Source organism: Lepidochelys olivacea (assembly GCF_965140295.1).
Source record: "Lepidochelys olivacea isolate rLepOli2 genome assembly, chromosome: 1".
NCBI classification, from domain to species: Eukaryota; Metazoa; Chordata; order Testudines; family Cheloniidae; genus Lepidochelys; species Lepidochelys olivacea.
Genome location: NC_140411.1, coordinates 24236251 through 24256484, shown reverse-complemented (window position 1 = coordinate 24256484; position 20234 = coordinate 24236251). Strand labels below are relative to the sequence as shown.

General features: G+C 40.3%; 1 protein-coding gene across 4 annotated transcripts; it reads right to left on the bottom strand.

Moving 5' to 3' along the window:
* Positions 1 to 7946: 7946 nt before the first annotated feature.
* Positions 7947 to 19834, bottom strand: PRSS23 (serine protease 23). 4 transcript variants are annotated; one of them, XM_084646446.1, is made up of 3 exons: positions 19430 to 19834; positions 17310 to 17362; positions 7947 to 11306 (listed from the first exon to the last, which is right to left on the bottom strand). In XM_084646446.1, the coding sequence occupies exon 3, from the start codon at positions 11291 to 11293 to the stop codon at positions 10175 to 10177; it is 1119 nt and encodes a 372-aa protein (XP_084502572.1). In that variant the 5' UTR covers positions 11294 to 11306; positions 17310 to 17362; positions 19430 to 19834; the 3' UTR covers positions 7947 to 10174. The 4 variants fall into 4 exon arrangements, with proteins under 4 accessions (XP_084502572.1, XP_084502570.1, XP_084502571.1 ...); XM_084646444.1 differs by lacking the exon at positions 17310 to 17362 and adding an exon at positions 13010 to 13168; XM_084646445.1 differs by lacking the exon at positions 17310 to 17362 and having other exon boundaries at positions 19426 to 19834.
* Positions 19835 to 20234: the final 400 nt, after the last annotated feature.

Sequence of the window (20234 nt, the reverse complement as noted above, 5' to 3'; positions counted from 1 at the left end):
CTAACCCTAGGAGAAAGGAAAACAAAACAATGTTGCAGAAATTTGAGAGGCCTTAACAGTAAAGGAGATTAGAAAAAAAATATGATACATGGTAGTGTCTTATTTAAACAGATTGGAGCTCAAGAACACTGTACCAAGTTCTGTAATGTTTGCATCTTCAGGTTCCCTGAAATAGTTGAGGATGAGGAATTTTATTATTCAAAGCTGACATCTCTGAATTTGATTAGTGATTGTAGCTCTCCCCCCTTCAAATATCCAAAATCTTTTGTGTTCTATGTAGGGGCTTGCTGCCAAAGCCTCCAATAAACCAACATCACAAACTATTATTGTAACCTTTCCTAGATAGTGAGAGCCAAAATCTGGAGAAAATGAAGGTGACATTATATTTTAGAATAAAAAGATTAATATATTTCCAGATGTCTCACAATCCTTTCAGGCTCAGCAAAAGAAAATATCACTTGTGACAAAGCAAATTTTATAGCCTTGGGCTTCAGAGTCGCATCAAAAATATGTCTCACACATTCTCATCAAAAGAATGATCTGTTTTATGATTTTGATGAAGCTAAAGATATCTGCTCAGAAGATTAACAACAGTGTAAATGAGGCAGTTATAGAACATACGTGATTGCAATTCTTAATTTCTGTAGTTTATTACCTGCTTTAATAATCAACTATTTCTGAAAAAAGTCAAGATGATCCTTAAGTTTTGAGTGATCATTTAAGAAAAAATATAGATCTATAGAACTTTTTGTTAACCTTGAAGCTCAGGGTGATTTTGAGGTCTTATCTCCAAGATTCTAGCAAATAATTAAAAAAGGAAGGTTATGAAATAGTGGGTTTGTATCACACACGCTTTATCCTAGATTCTGAACTTGAGGTGGCAGCTACAGTCTTTATACTTGTTAGTACATTTCTTAGCACACTGGGACCATAAGGCCTGATTGGGATCCTAAAACACTGCAGCCATGGAAATATTAAATGACATGCACACACTTCTGTGTGCCTCTGGGAAAGATGTTGGTGCATGTGGGGCCCCCATTTGCAAACATGCTGTCTCACTGATTCTTTAAACTGATTGTTTCTAGTATAGAATTTCAGATAAATATTCATTGTGCTTGTTCCCACCAAGGAGAAAGCTCCATTACGTACGGGGCAGTATTTAATGATCCATTGACAAGAATCAGTACATCGTGTTTTCTCTCACACACAAAGAAACAAGGTGTGACAATTATTGCTTCCCTGATTCCAAGAGTCCAGTGTCCAGGAGAATGCACTGTGCTCTCCTGAATAGCTCTCATGGCATCCCATAATGGTTCAGTAATTCTACCTGCTGAAACATTGATCCTCAAATCTCCCTCCTCTATTCCTCCTTCCATGTTGTCTCTACTATCACTTTTGGACTTGTCTTCATGGGTCACTAAGGAAAGTTAAACCTAATTATTTTTTTAAGTGGAGTACTTAAACTGTGTTAAACCCATATATGGATGCTCTTATTCAGAATTAAAGTGATCTTAATTCAATTTAGCTTAATTAAGTTAACTAAATTGAATTAGGCCACTTCTATTCTGAATAAGCCTGCCTAAACAGGGGTTTGATGCAGTTAACTAATCCACTTTATATTCATTATTTTATTTAATTAGGATTAACCGTCCTGAACATCCCTTGTGTAGCCAATCCCTAAATATTGCCCTACAGGGCTTTAAGTTTTAAACCTTTATTTTAAGGAAAATAAGTTACAAAATTATACATACAGTGAGTCAACTGACAAAATGTGTCATATCCTGACAGATTCTGAAACACGGTAGAATCTCAGAGTTATGAACCCCAGAGTTACGAACTGACCGGTCAACCACACACCTTATTTGGAACCAGAAGTATGCAATATCAGGCAGCAGCAGAGACCAGGGAGAAAAAAAAAAGAAAGCAAATACAGTACAGTACTCTGTTAAACATAAACTACTAAAAATGTAAAGGGAAAGTTTATCAAAAAATATTTGACAAGGTAAGGAAACTGTTTCTGTGCTTGTATCATCTAAATTAAGATGGTTAAAAGCAGCATTTTTCTTCTGCATAGTAAAATTTCAAAGCTGTATTAAGTCAATATTCAGTTGTAAACTGTTGAAAGAACAACCATAAAGTTTTGTTCAGAATTACTAACATTTCAGTTACAAACAATCTTCATTCCCGACGTGTTCGTAACTCTGACATTCTACTGTATTCCTGCTTTACTGAACATTTGATTCCCACTCCCTGACCCAACAAGTGCTAGAAAACATCTTCTCCTCTGTTTCTGTTCCTAACAATGCCCTTTCAGAAGAACTGGCATGATAGAAGCGCTCTCTCACATGACCAGTGGCATTTGTTAAGTCTCATGGTATTTTACTGCACACACAGACCTTCCTTCTGCTCCAACTGAAGTCAATGGCAAGACTCCCCACTGACTTCAGTGGAAGCGGGATTAGGTCCACTGTGACATTTTCCTTCCGCCCCCAAACTTCTTAGCTGACTGAAACTTTTGTGACATGAGGCAGGACAGAGTGCCCACGTTTTTACAAGGCCTGCATAAGACAACTTATTTGCCAGCCAGGTTCTGGTAACACTTTACTGGAGAAGTTATCAACTGGCTTTCACGGAAAGACCATGACCCTCGGAAAGAGTTTTGGTAGCATTATTTTCCCCAGGCAGGCTAACTATCAGACTACTTTACATTCTAGCCCAGACCCCATGACGGAGACTTGATGCCTGTGTCTTAGGAGAGCATTAAAAGTGACAGTGCGCCTTTCACCTGAAGGCTGCCATTTCAAAACCAAATCCAGGGCAGTAACAACAGGAAGCTGTCCATCCCACAGCTCTTCTGTAACCGGTGTGAAATAAGGCTAATGCTTCCTTGTCCCATTCCCAGTAAATCACCATTCTCACTTTGATCAATCAAGGATGGAAATGAATTATTCTCTCACCCACAGCATCTGTGCCTCCAACTCAGAGCTAAAGGGAAACTGAACAAGTATATTCGCTGCAGTTTTGCATAAGGACTAGGCGGAAAATACATCCAAGTGATGTAGGCTATGTCTACGCTCCTTCCCCTGCTCACGTACACATCACGCTAGTTCTCATCGAGCGAGTACAAGTATAAATAGCGGTGTAGCCAGTAACACAGCAGCAGAGGCATAGCTCCCCTGTGGTGCGTACAAACCCACCTGAAACCGGTGGGTATATACTCGGCCCAGCTCAGACGTGCCCTCGCTACTGCTACCAGTGCTAGTGCAGCTACACGGCAATTTATACTCACAGTAGCTTGATGAGAACTAGTCATGTGTGCATACACAAGCAGGGGAATCACAGCCCAAGGTAGCAGCGTAGTCAGCCTTAGATATAGTGTCTTTGGATTCCATTGAAAACTGTCTAATGCAGTGATACTCAGACTGAGGATCGCGAGCCGCAAATGGCTCTTTAATGTGTCTCTTGTGGTTCTTTGTGGCACATGATATTAAAACAGTGTGTGACTTAATTATTAACCAGCCTAAGTTATTAACCAATCAGGATGCTTTCACTGTGTTAATAACCACTTGTAGTTGATAAAATAATGTAATATTTCGTCAGTCATTTTGCTGTGAGAATAATATATATAAATTAAATATTTCATACTGTTTAAATATGGATATATAGTACTATAGGAAATGGAACAATGCATTCACACTACTGTAGTTCTTTTGGGTAATGTTGATTGCTAATTTAGCTCCTGAATCACTGAGCTCTGAGTATAACTGGAAATGGTTTATTTAACCCTTGAGCTAAGTGTCATTTCATATCCCCATTATGGCAGCACTCCCACACCCACTAACTACCTTCCTTACTGAAACCCCCCCATGTAATTAAATTCCTCTATTTAATAGAAATAAGATTACAACAAAGCAACTACCAAATGAGTTTTTACTTAATATAGAATTTTGTTTAGAATATTGATTATAAGCTACAGTACCAACGTCTGAGCACTGAGTCCATCCCCCTTACACTGAGGACAGAATAGTACTAATACAGAAGACCCAGCACAAAAGTAATGGTACAACTCAGCTAAAACCAACCTTTGTGTCACCCAACCCCCTTCCATGCTGTGGTAAATATGTCTTGGTTCCAGCTCAGAATCTGGTTTTAGGACTAGAAAAGCTTTTAAGTAATTTTTGGAGATGTTTTAAATGAAAATGAATGAATATTTTCCCCTAATAAGCCCCACATGTTAGCTAAATGCCTCTGGATTTACAGGCAGAATGATATAAGAAATATTTCCAGTAAAAAAGATTTAAGTCTACATCATTCCTAAAATAGTTTTTTTCTGTATCACATATAGCATATGCCACGTACATGATGGCATGGCAAAAACATTTTATTAGAACTTTAGTATGACACACAAAATGTCATGACACTCTTATGGTTTCACTACAGCTGAGGATGTCTGTCATCCCAAACAAATGCTGATGTCTGTCATCCCAAACAAAAACCTTCATACCACACTCTACCGTCATGTATTACACACAATTCTCCTTGGTCTCTTATCAGGAAAAGAAAATCTTCCTATCAAAGTACAATAACCAGTGATTTCTGAATCTGAAGTTAGTGAATGTTGATGAATTTCAGTTACACATAATAGACAATTTCACTATGTGGAGTGAATTGAATTTCTAGTATAATATAAGCATATGTTCGACCGAGTATCAAAGGTGTCTAGTTCTTTAACTGCAGCTGTACATACACGTTGGTCTACATTCATGCTGTTAATTATGTTTTATTTTCTTTTAACAAAAACATTAGACATCCAATAAAATCTTTGCATAAGAATATTAGCTTCTCTCTTCCACTAGCCCCCAAATTTTATATAAACTCACTCAGCAGTTGTTAGTGAAGTACTTTCAAATCTTTAGCCAAAAAGCACTATAAGCCTGACTAATAATCCCCCTGAGTTAACAGAAAGACACCAACTGATTTCAGAATCAGGCCTCATAGAACTGTGAAGTATTATTGCTAATTTTCACCCAATTTCTCATTACCATTGGCAAGAGCTCAGGCCACTCAGATGTTTTCCCTTCCAGTTTTGTTCTACCCTTTTTTTACTCACCTGCACAAATCCACATTCAAGTAGAATCCACAGTAATACACCTTTCAGATGCCAGCTAGTATTTACCACGCAGAAATGGGAAAAGATGTTCTTGTGATTCAAGGATATGATTGGGCTGGAAAAGATCTGGGCTGTAGTCTCAGCTCAAGCGAAAACTTCCTGTGTGACAATGGAGGAGCCACTTAGGCCAGAATTTTCAAGTATGGTTGCCTAACTATGCACAACCAAGCTCCATATTTGAGCTCCTAATTGGGAGTTTAGGACACCTGTAAATGAGGCCACTTATTTATCTGTAGATGTCTAACTTTAGGATGTATGTTTGGAAATTTTGGCCTAAGCTCTCGGTGTCTCAGTTCTCATGTCTTTAAAAAGTCAGATACTACTACTTACCTACCTACCTCACAGAGGCATTTTGATTAATTAATTTATGCTTATGATGTGTTTTTAGATTCTCAGATAAAAAATGCTATGGAAATGTAAATAATCATTTACAAAATGTGACCAATACAGTACTTTAAATCCTGTTCTTATTGTATGCTGTACTGATGCCCCATTTAACTACACTCCTCTCTCTGCTACTTTGGGCTGTTCACCATTTCCTTTCACTCCAAGAAAACAGAAATGTTTCTACCCACCCGGCATGCTCTTTCCATTCTTTGAAAGCTTCCCTTGAAAAAGACAGTGTGCACATTGAGTTGGCACTCTACCAGGAAGGGCTAACAAATGGCAGATTAAGTGGCAACACGGAAAAGAATTTCAAGTATGTATTATACTTGCTCAGAGTTCAGCATGGAACTTTAAGATCACCACTGCACTATACGCAGCCAGGCCCGGGAATTCCATTGCAAAGCAATTACAGATTCAAGGAGAATACCTTTGCTCTGACAACGGACCATGTTGACATTCTACAGTTCTCAGTGAAACAAGCTCAGTATGGCCACCTGGGAGAGCTGAGAATGTTCTGTGTTCTTGCTTCTTTTCAGTTTCCATCTTCCCCACCTCCATCCCCTCATCAACCCCTCCATCCAGAGGGGAGAGTTATTTCAGACTAACCAGGATTTACCCTATGTCAGCCTTGTAAGGATGCTGTAACAGGAGAGGTTCGCTTCATCCCATGTAATCCTTTCCATGTACCAGAATCTAAAACTAACCAGAACAGAATATCTAGGTTCCTCCTCTGCACTATACTGAGATATAAAAGCAATGTAGTATATTGTTAGATGTGGGTTTGCCATATTGTGCCTTTAAAAACAAAAGTTATTTTTGCCCCCTTGATGAGCTGCTTTTCTCTAGTTAAAATATGCCCCAATTATAACATCAAGACAAATGCATTCAGAGAACGGGATTTTCAAAACCACTCAGCATTGGCTGAAGTCTGCTCCCACTGAAAACAGTGGCAAAACTTCCACTGATGTAACTGGGAGCAATTAAGCCAATGCTGAGCATATATGAAAATTCCACCCAAGATGTCTACAAAATCCCTTGAGTTTATGTTTAAAAACCTAGTGCACGCATAGGGATTATGGTAAGAGGAAAGTGATCCCCCACTACCTCTTTCTAAACTTGCTGCATAAGCACACTGGTAATTTGACTGATAAAAAATTATACATACCAGTTGGCTTGCCTATTGAAAATGTTCACTCCACCAGCCTTAACAGCATCTCTATATTTATATTAAGATGCTTTAGAATACCTGAGAGCTAAGGCCTCAGTTTCGTAAAGCACTTAAGAATGTGCTTTAATGGGAAGTAAGCATGTGCTTATGTGTTTCAAAGAATCAGGGACTAAATTCTCAAAATTGCACATCTAAAAACAAGATTCAGTGCATGCACCATATTTTCACTCAATGACCCCTGTTCTCCTCTCACTGTAACTATTGTTGTCAAAGGTGTTATTTCCAATTTACACCAACGTAAGAGTAGGAAAATCGGGTCCATTATATTCTTTGTCATGAGACTATATCCTGCACTTGCAGGAGATGACCGGTTTCAGACTAACAGCCGTGTTAATCTGTATTCGCAAAAAGAAAAGGAGTACTTGTGGCACCTTAGAGACTAACCAATTTATTTGAGCATGAGCTTTCGTGAGCTACAGCTCACGTCATCGGATGCATACTGTGGAAAGTGTAGAAGATCTTTTTATATACACACAAAGCATGAAAAAATACCTCCTCCCACCCCACTCTCCTGCGGCTAATAGCTTATCTAAAGTGATCACTCTCCTTACAATGTGTATGATAATCAAGTTGGGCCATTTCCAGCACAAATCCAGGTTTTCTCAGGGGTGTGTGTGTGTGTGAGAAAACCTGGATTTGTGCTGGAAATAACCCAACTTGATTATCATACACATTGTAAGGAGAGTGATCACTTTAGATAAGCTATTAGCAGCAGGAGAGTGGGGTGGGAGGAGGTATTTTTTCATGCTTTGTGTGTATATAAAAAGATGTTCTACACTTTCCACAGTATGCATCCGATGAAGTGAGCTGTAGCTCACGAAAGCTTATGCTCAAATAAATTGGTTAGTCTCTAAGGTGCCACAAGTACTCCTTTTCTTTTTGCAGGAGATGGAATCATTGGGCCACATTCCTCCCTTTACTGCAGTGGAGTTACATTAAGAATGAGTTTGACTATGTGTTGTAATAGGTCATTTTCATCTCTAAGGTGATCCTATGACTCTTGATTTGGAAATGCAACCATCACATGCAGGCGAGCATTTCCAGAGGCCTTTCAGTAGGGTTAAATAATCATCTCTACTGAAATACATTTGATTATCTGCAATGACTGTGGAGGAAAGAAAGAAAGCTGAAAGGAAATAAATGAAGAAACAGCATCGAGGATGTTGATACAACTGTGCTTGTATTTGAATGCCTTTACAAATAAGTAACAGCTAAAAGAGATTGAAGTTACAAACCCAGGTATGGTACAAGTACAAGTACAAGAGTGTCTGCACTGAAATTCCATTACTTTTCTTTATTCACTGTGATACATTCAAACAGAAGTGCTCCAGCTAACAGCCACAAAATAAAGTAAATCTAGAATAAAAAAGGCAGAAGAAGTCTGTCAAATACATATGGTGATTATTCATATTTTTAAAGCATTAGTAACTGTACGTATCTGAGTGCAAACACCCAGCAAGGAAGGGTTCCACAGTCTTGAACACTGCACCTGCTATCAAAAACATCTTTAGGCTGCTCTAGCAAAAATGGCTTTCAGAAAGCCTCTAGAAAGATAAAGCACCATCAGGAGTGTGTTTTCCCACACCACAAAAATTAGTAAAGTGAAAGAAAAAATAAGGCTTAACTGAATTACAATTCTCCTATAAAGCTCAGGAACAAAGCCTACCTAGACTCAATCTTGCTCAGCTCAGCCATTTTGCCAGACAGCGCTGCACTTTGCAGTAATATCTCTGCAATGCATAAGTCAACGAGCTTCAGAAATTAGCGGGAGATGCATGGATGGAATGGAGACTAGAGTTTGAAGCAGTGTCCACCTTCCTATTTAAAGAGTGGTGACAGCCTGCCATGACACCAGCCTAGCAATGTTACTGAAATACAGTGGTGAAATCCATCTGAGAAATATATGTAGAAAGTTCTTTGTTTTACCAACATTGTTTGCTGCACAACAGTATTTGGCTGGGTTTTCTCAACTCATAAAAAGGTAGTTTTTGTTGGAATTATGATTTTGCTACAGTAAAATTACAGGCATCAATGTCTACAAGAGACACTGGTGCATCATTTTATCCATATTTCAGACTACGTCCTACAATTTGGCTCTTTCAACTAGCTCTATTACAGCTGCAGAACTGGTGAGTTGTGCGTGTCAAGAACTGCTCATGACTTGCAATTCTGAAAAAAAACTGCCCCAAATGCTGTAAGAAAAAATAAGAAGTCAAGATCTGGGTTAAGGTACACTGTCAAAGTGGGATGGCAGAGAGACACATAGAAATCTAGTTAACAAATCTTTTCTTTCTTTCTCATCCATCTGTGGGAAGAAGGGCACAGATTCAAGGGATGGAAGGAAAAATGCAGTAACAACTACATCATCCTCTCTCCTTCTATTTATTTTAAGGCCTTACAACTTAGGAAGCCAAGAAAACTAAGGATGGTGGTTCTCCCCTCCCAAAGGGCTTGCATTGCTGGAGGGGATGCTGACGGCTAGAAATTTTCCATGATTAAAGATCTAGATAAGTCACAAAAGGAAACAACTCTCTTCCCCCTATACACCTTCTATACAATATATGTATAAGGACCCTGTCATGTTAACAATTGTGGCCCAAATGCTAAAAATTTAATCCCATGCACAACTCTACTTAAGTGAGCAGAACTCAATAGCACCGCTTGCGTGACTCAAATTCCATGCATGCCTGGCTTTGCATGATTATGGCCTAGATGTTTAAAAAGTATTTTCTTACCTATGTTACTCATAAAGCCTCAAATCACTCAAAAGTTAAAACTGGAAAAATCACATCTATTTATTTACCCTTTATGTTATTTGCATGACATTCATCTTCAACAATGTAAGCCTAAAGAAGTCTCTCTTGCACTCTGGTTCTCATGTACTAGCACAATACTGCAACATTTAGGTGGCAAACACTGCAGGTGGGGGGTTGTTGTTAAACACCCCTTTTTACCTCCAATATCATGGAAATATTTTTGTTTAAAATTTCAGATGAAAACATTTCCATCAATCCTGTGTTTAGGGTACAAACAAAGCCGGTGTGAGGTACCCGACAGCATTCCTTTCATACAACTCTTTGGAAACCCTTCAGATTTTGCATTGTCTACCAACCCCCAAGTTAATCTTAAACTGCTAGAACTGCAAAGTCAGCAATTCCACCTGAGCTCTCCTCTCCCAGCAGTTATTCTTCCTCCTCAAATTAACATTTTCTAACTGCAATTATGTCACACAATCACTTTCCAAAGAACAAGGTGGCCTGCTTGTAATTTTATAAATTATGTCCAGGTATCTCAAAGTAGAATCACACACATTCGTAATGATAGGAGTTTGGCTTTTCCTTGGATAAGTAATTAAGGCTATGAAGTGCTTTCTGGAAGATTCATTGTCTTTATCCATCCCTACAGTCAAGATAGTTGCCTTTGATCCAGTAACAGATCTGTGCATATTTGAGGGGTGTAATGCGAACAGCCACATTGAAATCCTGTGGGGAACCATTCATGTCCACCCACTGATGCCCTGAAAATATCCCAATAATTTTACGCTCCCACTTCTGATGCTGTCTCTTCCACATCCTCACATACACCCCAGAGCCGCTCGCCCCTGGCTGGGCATCACACTGCTGATATAAGAGGTCAAACGTTTCATCTTTGACATCACAGAAACGGTAAACCAGATTTCCCGGACGATCATTGTCATAGCCAGAGAAGTGAATCCTCCCTCCAGGCAACTGTCTAGCTGGTGGGCTCACACCTATCTTCATAAATTTTCTTTTGTGCGGCTTCTTGAGCTCCAACAGGGCATAGTCATAATCCATGCCGATATCATTGGCATTTCCTTTGATCCATCCTTTAGGGACGTGTGTCCGTTTCACCCGGATCCACTGGAATTTCATTTTTTCAGGCATTGTTGAGCTCGTGATATTAGCCCCTTTGCTACCATCTTTCATTTTAGCCCTCAGGAAGCCCACCCTCAGTTTCTGGGCTCCTTTGACATAACTTTTGCCATCGTGGATGCAGTGAGCTGCGGTAAGGACGTGCTTTTCTGCCACCAGCGTCCCTGTACAACCTGTGGACAACTTCACCGAAGTGGAGAAAGGGTAATTCAACAAGAAGTCCTTGCCAAAAATGCTAAACCTGCTGTCGTAGCCATAAATCTGCCTCTTTGTTCGAGATCTGCTTTGTGACCCATCACCGCCACGGCTGATAATGTAAATGCCTACTTCAGTTTCAACAAGACTACCATTGGCATACAAGGTCTCATAGGACAGGTAGTCCTTCACTTCTTCATACGTCGGCAGCGGGGAGCGCTTGTGGCACTCTAGGCCACAAGAGGATACCACCTCCAGTTTGGTTTCTGCATCAAATTGTGGTTTGTCTAGATTAAGGGTAGATTGTGGCAGGATTACTGGCACTTTGTAAGATGGCCAGGTTGGTTTCCAGCGGGAATTGGATGGTAGAACATCCTTAACAGTGCACAGGAAGAGGATCAAAGTTGGCACACCTGCCATGCTGAACACCAATCTGGGGAAAGAAAAGAATCCTCTGGTTATTAAAGCAAACATTCATTCACCATTGCAAAGCAATAGTTTGCTAGCCAAACAAAATGCCTGGCATTGTTCTGAAATTTTATCCCTACTTAAGGGTAAATCTTGATCCTATTGAAGTCAGTGCACAGGATCAGGCGATTCGTAACTGGGGGAAGGAAAAGTTCTGTATAATACATCGTAGCTCATTTAAAGTTTGCACTTGACCTTGGGATTATTTATGTGGTCTACTGCCAGTCCTGAGATATCAACTGATTGTCTTTCTGTTCTTAGCAAACTGGTAGCATTGTAGGTATAGTACAGTTTTATGTCAGGCAGCCTACATCACGCAGCCCGCAGGCTCCACTTCATAAGCCCCCTAAGAAGAGTTCCCTGCTCCCAACCAGTAATTTTAATGGTCCCAATTGTTTCAAATTCTTCTTTTACTGGATATTAGGCTGACTGCTAGGTCAATGCAGACATTGTAACAAACCCCTCAGGCTGACACTTTCAAATTTGGGTGCCAAGAGCGGGAATCTAAATCTAAATTTGGCTGCACAGTTGTAAATAGGTAGCCTCCTGGTTCTCCAGAGGTACTGAGCACCAGCATCTCCCATTGACATCAGTGGGAACTGCAGGTACTCAGCATCTTTAGAGGAGCAGAACAAAATGCCAGGCTATTAGTATATACCTACATTCAGAGGCTACAATGAATTGACTTATAATCTATTGTTTATATTACAGTAACCCCTAGAGGCCCTCACTGAGACCAGGACCCCACAGTGCCAGGCACTGTACAAACAAGCAGTAAATAGAGGGCTCCTGCTCCAAGGGGCTTATAATCTTGGTTAACAATTAATCAAATGGATGAAGTAAATACACAGGTGGCATGTTTCTGTAGCATTGGTATATTAGAGGCTTGCTTCCCCTGCAGTTTAAGACAGAGGAGGGTTTCTAGTCTATTTAACATACTTTACCCCTTAGGCTTGCATGGAGAAGGTCTGGCTATTATGTGAGGGTAGCTAATGAAGAAAAGATTATAGGTACTGAAGGAACTTTCAGCTAACATATTGATTTATTCCACAGTAAATCAAATTAATTAGAAATGCAAACCAACCCTCTGACAGCGCAGAGGGACTGTAAATGTGTTTATGAACCACAGGCAGAGTGTCTCAAGCAGCAGAGAACAAAGAAAATGTGTAACTGAAGTTTATTTGAAAATTAGCCATACAGCTGAATCACTGCAGGAGCCATAGTGCTCGGTGGGAGAAGACAGGCAGGACTTCTCTTGAACAAGGATTATACAAACAAAACATCACAATTATATTGAGCTTATGTATATTGAAACCCTGCTGGTTACACTGATAATGGCTTCATGATCATTCCTGAAATGCCTCAAGTGAATAAACTACAACAAACAGTTGCAGAAGATGTCTACGAACTAAAAAGAAAATAACTCTCCCCAACTCTTTACAAAACAGTTCTCTGTTCCTAAGGTGTATTGGGGAGCCCTTCGGGAACCATGGTCTGGCAGAGAATACAGGTGTCTGATTCAAATATTACTTCTGGATAATTTTACAGTCAGCATCATTTGTAGTAATCAATGCTAAGACAAAGGTAGGCAAAACGCATCTTTCAGAATGAACATGATATATTAAGGAAGAGTCAATATGGCTTTTGTAAAGGGAAATCATGCCTCACCAATTTATTAGAATTCTTTGAAGGGGTCAACAAGCATGTGGACAAGGGTGTTCCAGTTGATATTATGTATTTGGACTTTCAGAAAGTCCCTCACCAAAGGCTCTTAAGCAAAGTAAGAAGTCATGGGATAAGAGGGAGGGTCTTCTCATGGATCAGTAACTGGTTAAAAGATAGAAACAAAGAGTAAGAATAAATGGTCAGTTTTTACAATGCAGAGAGGTAAATAACGGGTTCCCCCAAAGATCTGTGTAGGGACCAGTGCTATTCAACATATTCATAAATGATCTGGAAAAGGGGGTAAACAGAGAGGTGGCAAAGTTTGCAGACAATACAAAATTACTCAAGACAGTTACAGCCAAAGCTGAGTGTGAAGAATTACAAAAGGACCTCACTAAACTCCGTGACTAGGCAATAAAATGGCAGATGAAAGTCAATGTTGGCAAGTGCAAAGTAATGCCCATTGGAAAACATAAAATCCCAACTATATTACAAAATGACAAGGTCTAAATTAGCTGTTACCACTCAAGAAAGAGCTCTAGGAGTCACTGTGGATAGATCTTCGAAAACATTTGCTCAATGTGCAAAGGCAGTCAAAAAAGCTAACAGAAAGTTAGAAGCTATTAGGCCAGGGACAGATATTAAGACAGTAAATCTCATAATTCCACTACATGAATCCATGGTGTGCCCACACCTTGAATACTGAGTACTGTTCTGGTTGCCCCATCTCAACTATATATATTAGAATTGGAAAAGGTTGAGAAAAGGGCAACAAAAATTATTAGGGGGATGGAACAACTTCCATGTGAGGAGAGATTAAAAAGACTGGGACTGTTCAGTTTAGAAAAGAGACAACTCAGAGGAGATATGATTGAGGTCTATAAAATCGTGAATGGTGTGGAAAAAGTGACTAGGGAAGTGTTATTTACCCCTTCACATAACACAAGAACCAGGGGCCACCCAATGAAACTAAGAGGCAGCAAGTTTAAAACAAACATAAGGAAGTACTTCTTCACACAACACACAGTAAACCTGTGGGGTTCATTTCCAGAGAATGTTGCGAAAGCCAAAAGTATAACTGTGTTCAAAAAAGAATTAGATAAGTTCATTGAGGAAAGGTCCATCAATGGCTATTAGGCAAAATGGTCAGGGACACAACTAAACCTCTGAGTGGCAGAAGCTGGGACTGGACAACAGGGAATGGACCACTTAATAATTGCCCTGTTCTGTTCATTCCCCCTGAAGTATACGGCACTGGCCACTGTCGGAAGACAGGATACTGGGCTAGACTGACCATTGGTCTGACCTAGCATGGGCTTCTTACATTCAGGACATAAGCTGCGTTTCACAGCAAATTAGATTTCTGCCACACCACTAAAAAAGCAGATAAAACGTGTAGATTATGGACTTGGTGAATGGGGGCTGAACACAGTGCCCCAGTTCCTAGCCCCAGAAATGGTTATATGATTTTCAGAAATAACTAGTGATTTTGGGTGCCTCGATTTTTGAATGCCAAACAACAGACACCTTAAAGGTGCCTGATTTTCAGAAAGCGTTGAGCTCCCACCCTTTGAAGGGTGCGGGATCATTAGTCACTTCTGGAACATCTGGAAAATCTTAGCCAGCCTTGAAAATCAATAATAATCACAAAATCAGAGACCTCATAAGACTGGGAAATGGCTGCTCATTTATTCAGCTAGAAATGTTGACTTCTCATGCTCCCTTTCCTGCCTTGCATCCTGAACTTACACACATTCATGATTTAGACAGCAAAGTGTTGGATTAATATTGGAAACCAGCTGGGTCTTGCTAAATCTACCGATTTAGACAGCTGCAAATTGGCAGAAAGATGGCATAGTGAGCACTGGTTGCATAAATAGTGAGAGGAAAAGTACAGAATAACAAACTAACAAAAACAAATCTTACCATTCCAGCTCTGTAAACCATATGTTCTCGCATTAGTCAGCTGAGAACTAACCTTACTTGTGATAGGGAGGACCATATATGGGAACCATTAGGAGTATAGATGTGATAGGGAGGACCATATGTGGGAACCATGAGTATAGATGTCATTCTGGCTAGGTAGTTCACAAGGTAACGTATTCCATTACTGGAACTGCACAGTAACAGGCTTCATTTTGGTCCTCTGTCTTTCCCAGAGTTCTAGAGCAACATGAAGATCATCCCTTAAGACATATGACGTTTCAGACATATACATCAGATCCCTTTTTAATTAATTTGTCACATAAAGCCACTCCTGGTGACACGACTGCCACTCACCCTTAGCTGGTTTATTTAGGAGTGGGCAGGAGGGGAAGAATGAAACTGTTTCATGCAGTGGTTTTCAACCTTTTTTCATTTGCAGCCCCCTAAAAAATTTCAAATGGAGTTACAGAATCCTTTGGAAATTTAGACATAGTCTGTGGGCTCCTAGGGTCTGCGGACCACAGGTTGAAAACCACTGCTGTAGACCATCATTTGCCCAAAGCTGAAAGTTTCCCCTTCTCTGTGTAAATGTAGTTTCAACCAGCAGAGGGTAGCCTTCCAATGAGGAGAATAAGAAGATGAGTGTGTTGGAACTGTACATGTGCCCAGAAAACGTTTCAAAAGAATGAATCACATCTGTGCCTACTATGAACTTTTTTAAAGCGGGCTTTACAGCAATTAATGCATTTGTGTAAAGCTTCCTGTAACTTTTCCCTGTCTTTAGTGCTGCCTGATCCCATTGTGAGTTTTTTGGATGTAAAGGCCGTTTCATCAGCTACTATTCTGTTATCTCAATTCTTATCGAAACCTAAATAAGGCACTAGAGAAAAAAAATTAAAAGCTTCGGTGTCAGATTAGTAGCCAAAACTGATTACAGAGTGGGACATTTGTTTCAGTCTGTGTAATGTATCCAGATAATAAATTACTATTGTTTCACTGTTAAAACCTAAGAAACTCAGGTAGGCATATATCTATACAAGCTTATTCTGATGTACAGTATGTAGAACAAATTTTGTACAATTTATCACGGGATGCAAACCACTGCATGTCATTTCTTTCCATATGGGGGAATCATCTCAAAAAGTTATCTGAGGGAAACATGAGTTTATTTTTGAAAGCGAGTGGATGTTCCCTAATTCTGAAACCAAAATTAGGCACCATGCCAAATTTATTCCAAGGGAACCTAGTATTTACCCCTTCATTTCTAGTTTTAAAGAAAATAAATAGTAGGCAGGACATTTCTGTGCCATATTACCCTTGAACTAGATTCAAATAATGATGATTTTGCAAGTCTTGCTCAAAGATGTCAGAAAACAAGATAAAATGGAAAAGAAATGAAGCACATTTCCACTGATTATTGTAACATATTTTTAGTTCATTGGTGAGAATACTGTTCAGCAATGTACAACTGTTTATACTTTAGAAACTATTGTTCTGTTTTATTGAATTCTCAGAGAGACAATGCAGGTGATGTAATATCTTTTACTGGACCAACTTCTGTTGGTGGAAGGGACAAGCTTTCAAGTTCTTTCTCAGGTCTGGAGAAGGTAACCAGAGTGTCCAATAAAAGACATTACCTCACCTACCTTGTCTCTTTCTTATCCTGGGACCAACATGGCTACAATAACACTTTCGTGAATTATGTCAGAAGCGCTGAACACTCTTTTACTCAATACAAAATATTGCTCTGCTATGCAGGATAGGAACCTCCAGAAAGTGTTTTGTACATGGTCAGGTGTGATAATGGCATTACAATTGCTTTGGGAATGGAAACACTGACAGCTACTCTGGGGCTCCCCATGCTACTAGAACGCTTGCAGACACATTTTCCTGTCTGCAACAGACAGTCATGCCTTAAGAAAATGCTGGTGAAAGAGAACTGCCTTGTTCGGAGTGTACATGAATCATCTTCTAATAAGCAAGTACATTTTTGAAAGAGTTCAGCATTCAGGGGTGGTACTCGTAATAGACTGTAAAATGAAAATAAATCCTGGAATGTACAGTGTGAAATCCTATGACCAGACTAGTCTCCACTACATTTTGAAATGAAGAAAGTTTTTCCATAGGGCTGTGACAAAAAAACCAACCAAAACCTACCTCAATCCAAATGACAGAAATGAACCAAATTACTGTTACAACTGTGCCAAAATACCTCAGCTGCTTTTCTGAGTCATGAAACTTGTTAAAACACAGAACTAACCGAGCATCAGTTTAAGAGCTACCAAAGCTCTCAGTGCAATTAAAACATAACACATATACATTAGTCTGTCAGTGACACTGAACAGTGAGGCCAGTGGCTGAGTAAAGTTTCACTCACTCTGTCCCTTCTCCACTAGTTTGAAGATTATAGGAAGAGATGTGCTGGAAAACCTGAAACAGATTTCAATACTATCAAATCAGAGGTATCTGCCAACATATACAGTAGACACAGAGGGCATTTTGGCACATGTACTAGAGTGACACAAAAAAAGAAATAGAACCATATTTATATTTTTACCAATTAGTTCAATTTCTTTAGAAGATTTTTCTGGCTGCCTCCCCACCCACCCCCATCCATTTTTTCCCCTTGCTATAAAATAGTTTTGGTTTTCATTACACAGGACCACAGATGTCCATTCTCTAAATGGACCATTCTCTAAATTAGCAAATTGTAAGTGATGATACACATGGTCACTGATATCAACCAACCTGAGCCATACACACTGTAATGTAATGTGACAGGAGTTACTGTAGTTGCCCAAACACTGTTCCCTATGGCAGTGGTTCTCAACCAGGGATAGATGTACCCGTGGGGGTACACAGAGGTCTTCCAGGGGGTGCATCAGCTCATCTAAATATTTGCTTAGTTTTACAACAGGCTACATAAAGAGCACTAGCCAATCAGTTCAAACTAAAAGTTCATACAATGCTCTATATACTATACACTGAAATGAGAGTACATTATTTATATTCTAGTTGATTTATTTTATAATTATATGGCAAAAATAAGAAAGTAAGCAACTTTTCAGTACTAGTGTGCTATGTATTTTTATGTCTGATTTTGTAAGCAAATAGTTTTTAAGTGAGGTGAAATCTGGGGGTGCGCAAGACAAATCAGACTCCTGCAAAAGGTACAGTACTCTGGAAAGGTTGAGAGCCACTGCCCTATGGGACATTGCAAAGCAGATCTCCACTTGAGCTATCTATCACCCACCCTAGGAACAAGACTGAATGTCCCCAATTGTAGCAATAGCCTAAAATACAGGTAATTTAATATCTTTCTTTAACAAAAATGGATTATCAATAGACCTGCAGCCATTCAGTGCAGAGCTCAGCACCACAACTCCTTACCTAGGAGAACTTGCTCCAGCTGCTGGCTATTGTGAATGTCTCCTGGGTGTCACCCAGTGTGAAATAAAGCAAACATGATTTTTATCAGCTATTTTCTCATAAGATGCTCTGCCAGTCCCTGTTTGTACTTCAAAATGATGTAATTTGCACAGTGTCAGTTCTACTAGGCATGTTTTTTCTTCTATTTAAAAATTAACAACTATTGATGAATGATTATAGCTTGAAAAAGAAGTGTTTGCATCCAACAAATGCCGATACTATAGTTTCAGGAGTTAGGTGATTTCAGTTCACAATCAGAATCCAAGAAGAAACATTATTCTACTTTTTGTTTGCTAGATATATTTTCTGGGGGGAGGAAGGTTGGCCAGGGTGTGTTCACATTCATGTAGCTAAGAGTTAAACATTAATTTCCACCCAAAGAAATTGCCTTATGCTTCCTAAAAATGTGTGAACGAAACTGAAGGCAGGCAAACTCATGGAGGAAAGACAGCGGTCATGAAATAATTCTCTGGATTCTATTTAATTTATTGGCTAGTTTCTTTCTGATAACTAATGCCAAAGATTTCATTTCCCAAATAAATAAATAAACTGCACCGGGCCAAAGGTCCCAAGACTATCTCTCAGTTAGGAAATGTGATATTGACTTTGGATTCCACAACTTCTAGCCTGAAATGACTTTTCTACTTTGTCCGTATCAACTATGTCTGATGATTAGATCTCGGTAAGATTTTGTACTTGTATCTTTCTCAGCACAAAAACTATTTTAACCGAATAAAGAGACAGCTAGTAATACTTTTAACACATCTTATCTAGGCAGCTTGGTTATCCTCATCCCAATACCCTTTGTCCACCCCCTGGCTAATACTGATCCATGGATCAGTGATTTGCTGAAGGAATTGGTTTTTTTTTTTTTTGGTTTTTTTTTGGTAGCAGACTGTTTACAGCTTGCAAAAGTTATAGACCCAACGACTCCCCCTTAAAAAAAGTCAGCATCCCAAGCCCCTGAAAGAATTGTCTCCTTTTGTGCAGAGCATATGCCAGCCAGGTCTATTTACACTTGCACTCCCTTCTAAAACCATAATGTCCAGGATCGCTTTACGTACTTACCACCTCCTCACATGCAAGGCTCAGTCACGGTTTACAGCTAAGTGCCCTTCTGAGCAAGATCAGGCAGGTGAAGGGTCTGGTCCCATAACTCCAGGCTGCTCTGCTGCCTTCTGATGGAATCTCTCGCTGACTCAGACCTGCCTCCTCCTATCACCCCCTCAGTGAAATGCTCAGGTTGCTACACACACTTTGGGGTTTCCAGTTGCATTTCCCTTGCGATGCCCAGTGCACAGCTCCCCTGCATTGGCTAGAAAGCTTCCAAGGGGAGCGGGAAGGGGGGGGGCTGGAAGAGGCAGCTCAGTCCTCCTTGCAGGTGTCACCCTCGAGCCCTCCGGCTCCCGCTGCTGCTACCAAAACTTTCCTGCAAAGAGCAACTGGCGCCTCCGCAGCGCAGGCGCCATGAGACCCAACCCACCCGCACTCCGGATTGCTGGAGCTAGCAGGAGGCTGGCCTGGTGCTGCAGATCCACTGCCCTTCCCCCCGCGCAGCACCCCCACTCCGGGCCCACCGCCCCCTCCCCTTCTGTGCGCACTCGCGGCACAAAGAGGAGCCAGCGGCCGCCTCTCCGCCTCCCTGCACCCTTACGCCTTACCGTGGGGAGAACTGCAAAGGCGCAAGGTGTGGCCCCCCCGTTTCCAAGCGGGGATTTGTGTGGCAAAGATCCTCTGCCCACCCCCCCTCCAAAAATCCTCGGGGCTGCCTGCAGTTCCTTTCCAGCCCCAGGGAACGGCCAGTGCCTAATCTGCTTCGCGTTATTTTCCTGCGCTGGTTTCGCCGTTTGAAAACTGGCTCACAAAGCCCTTG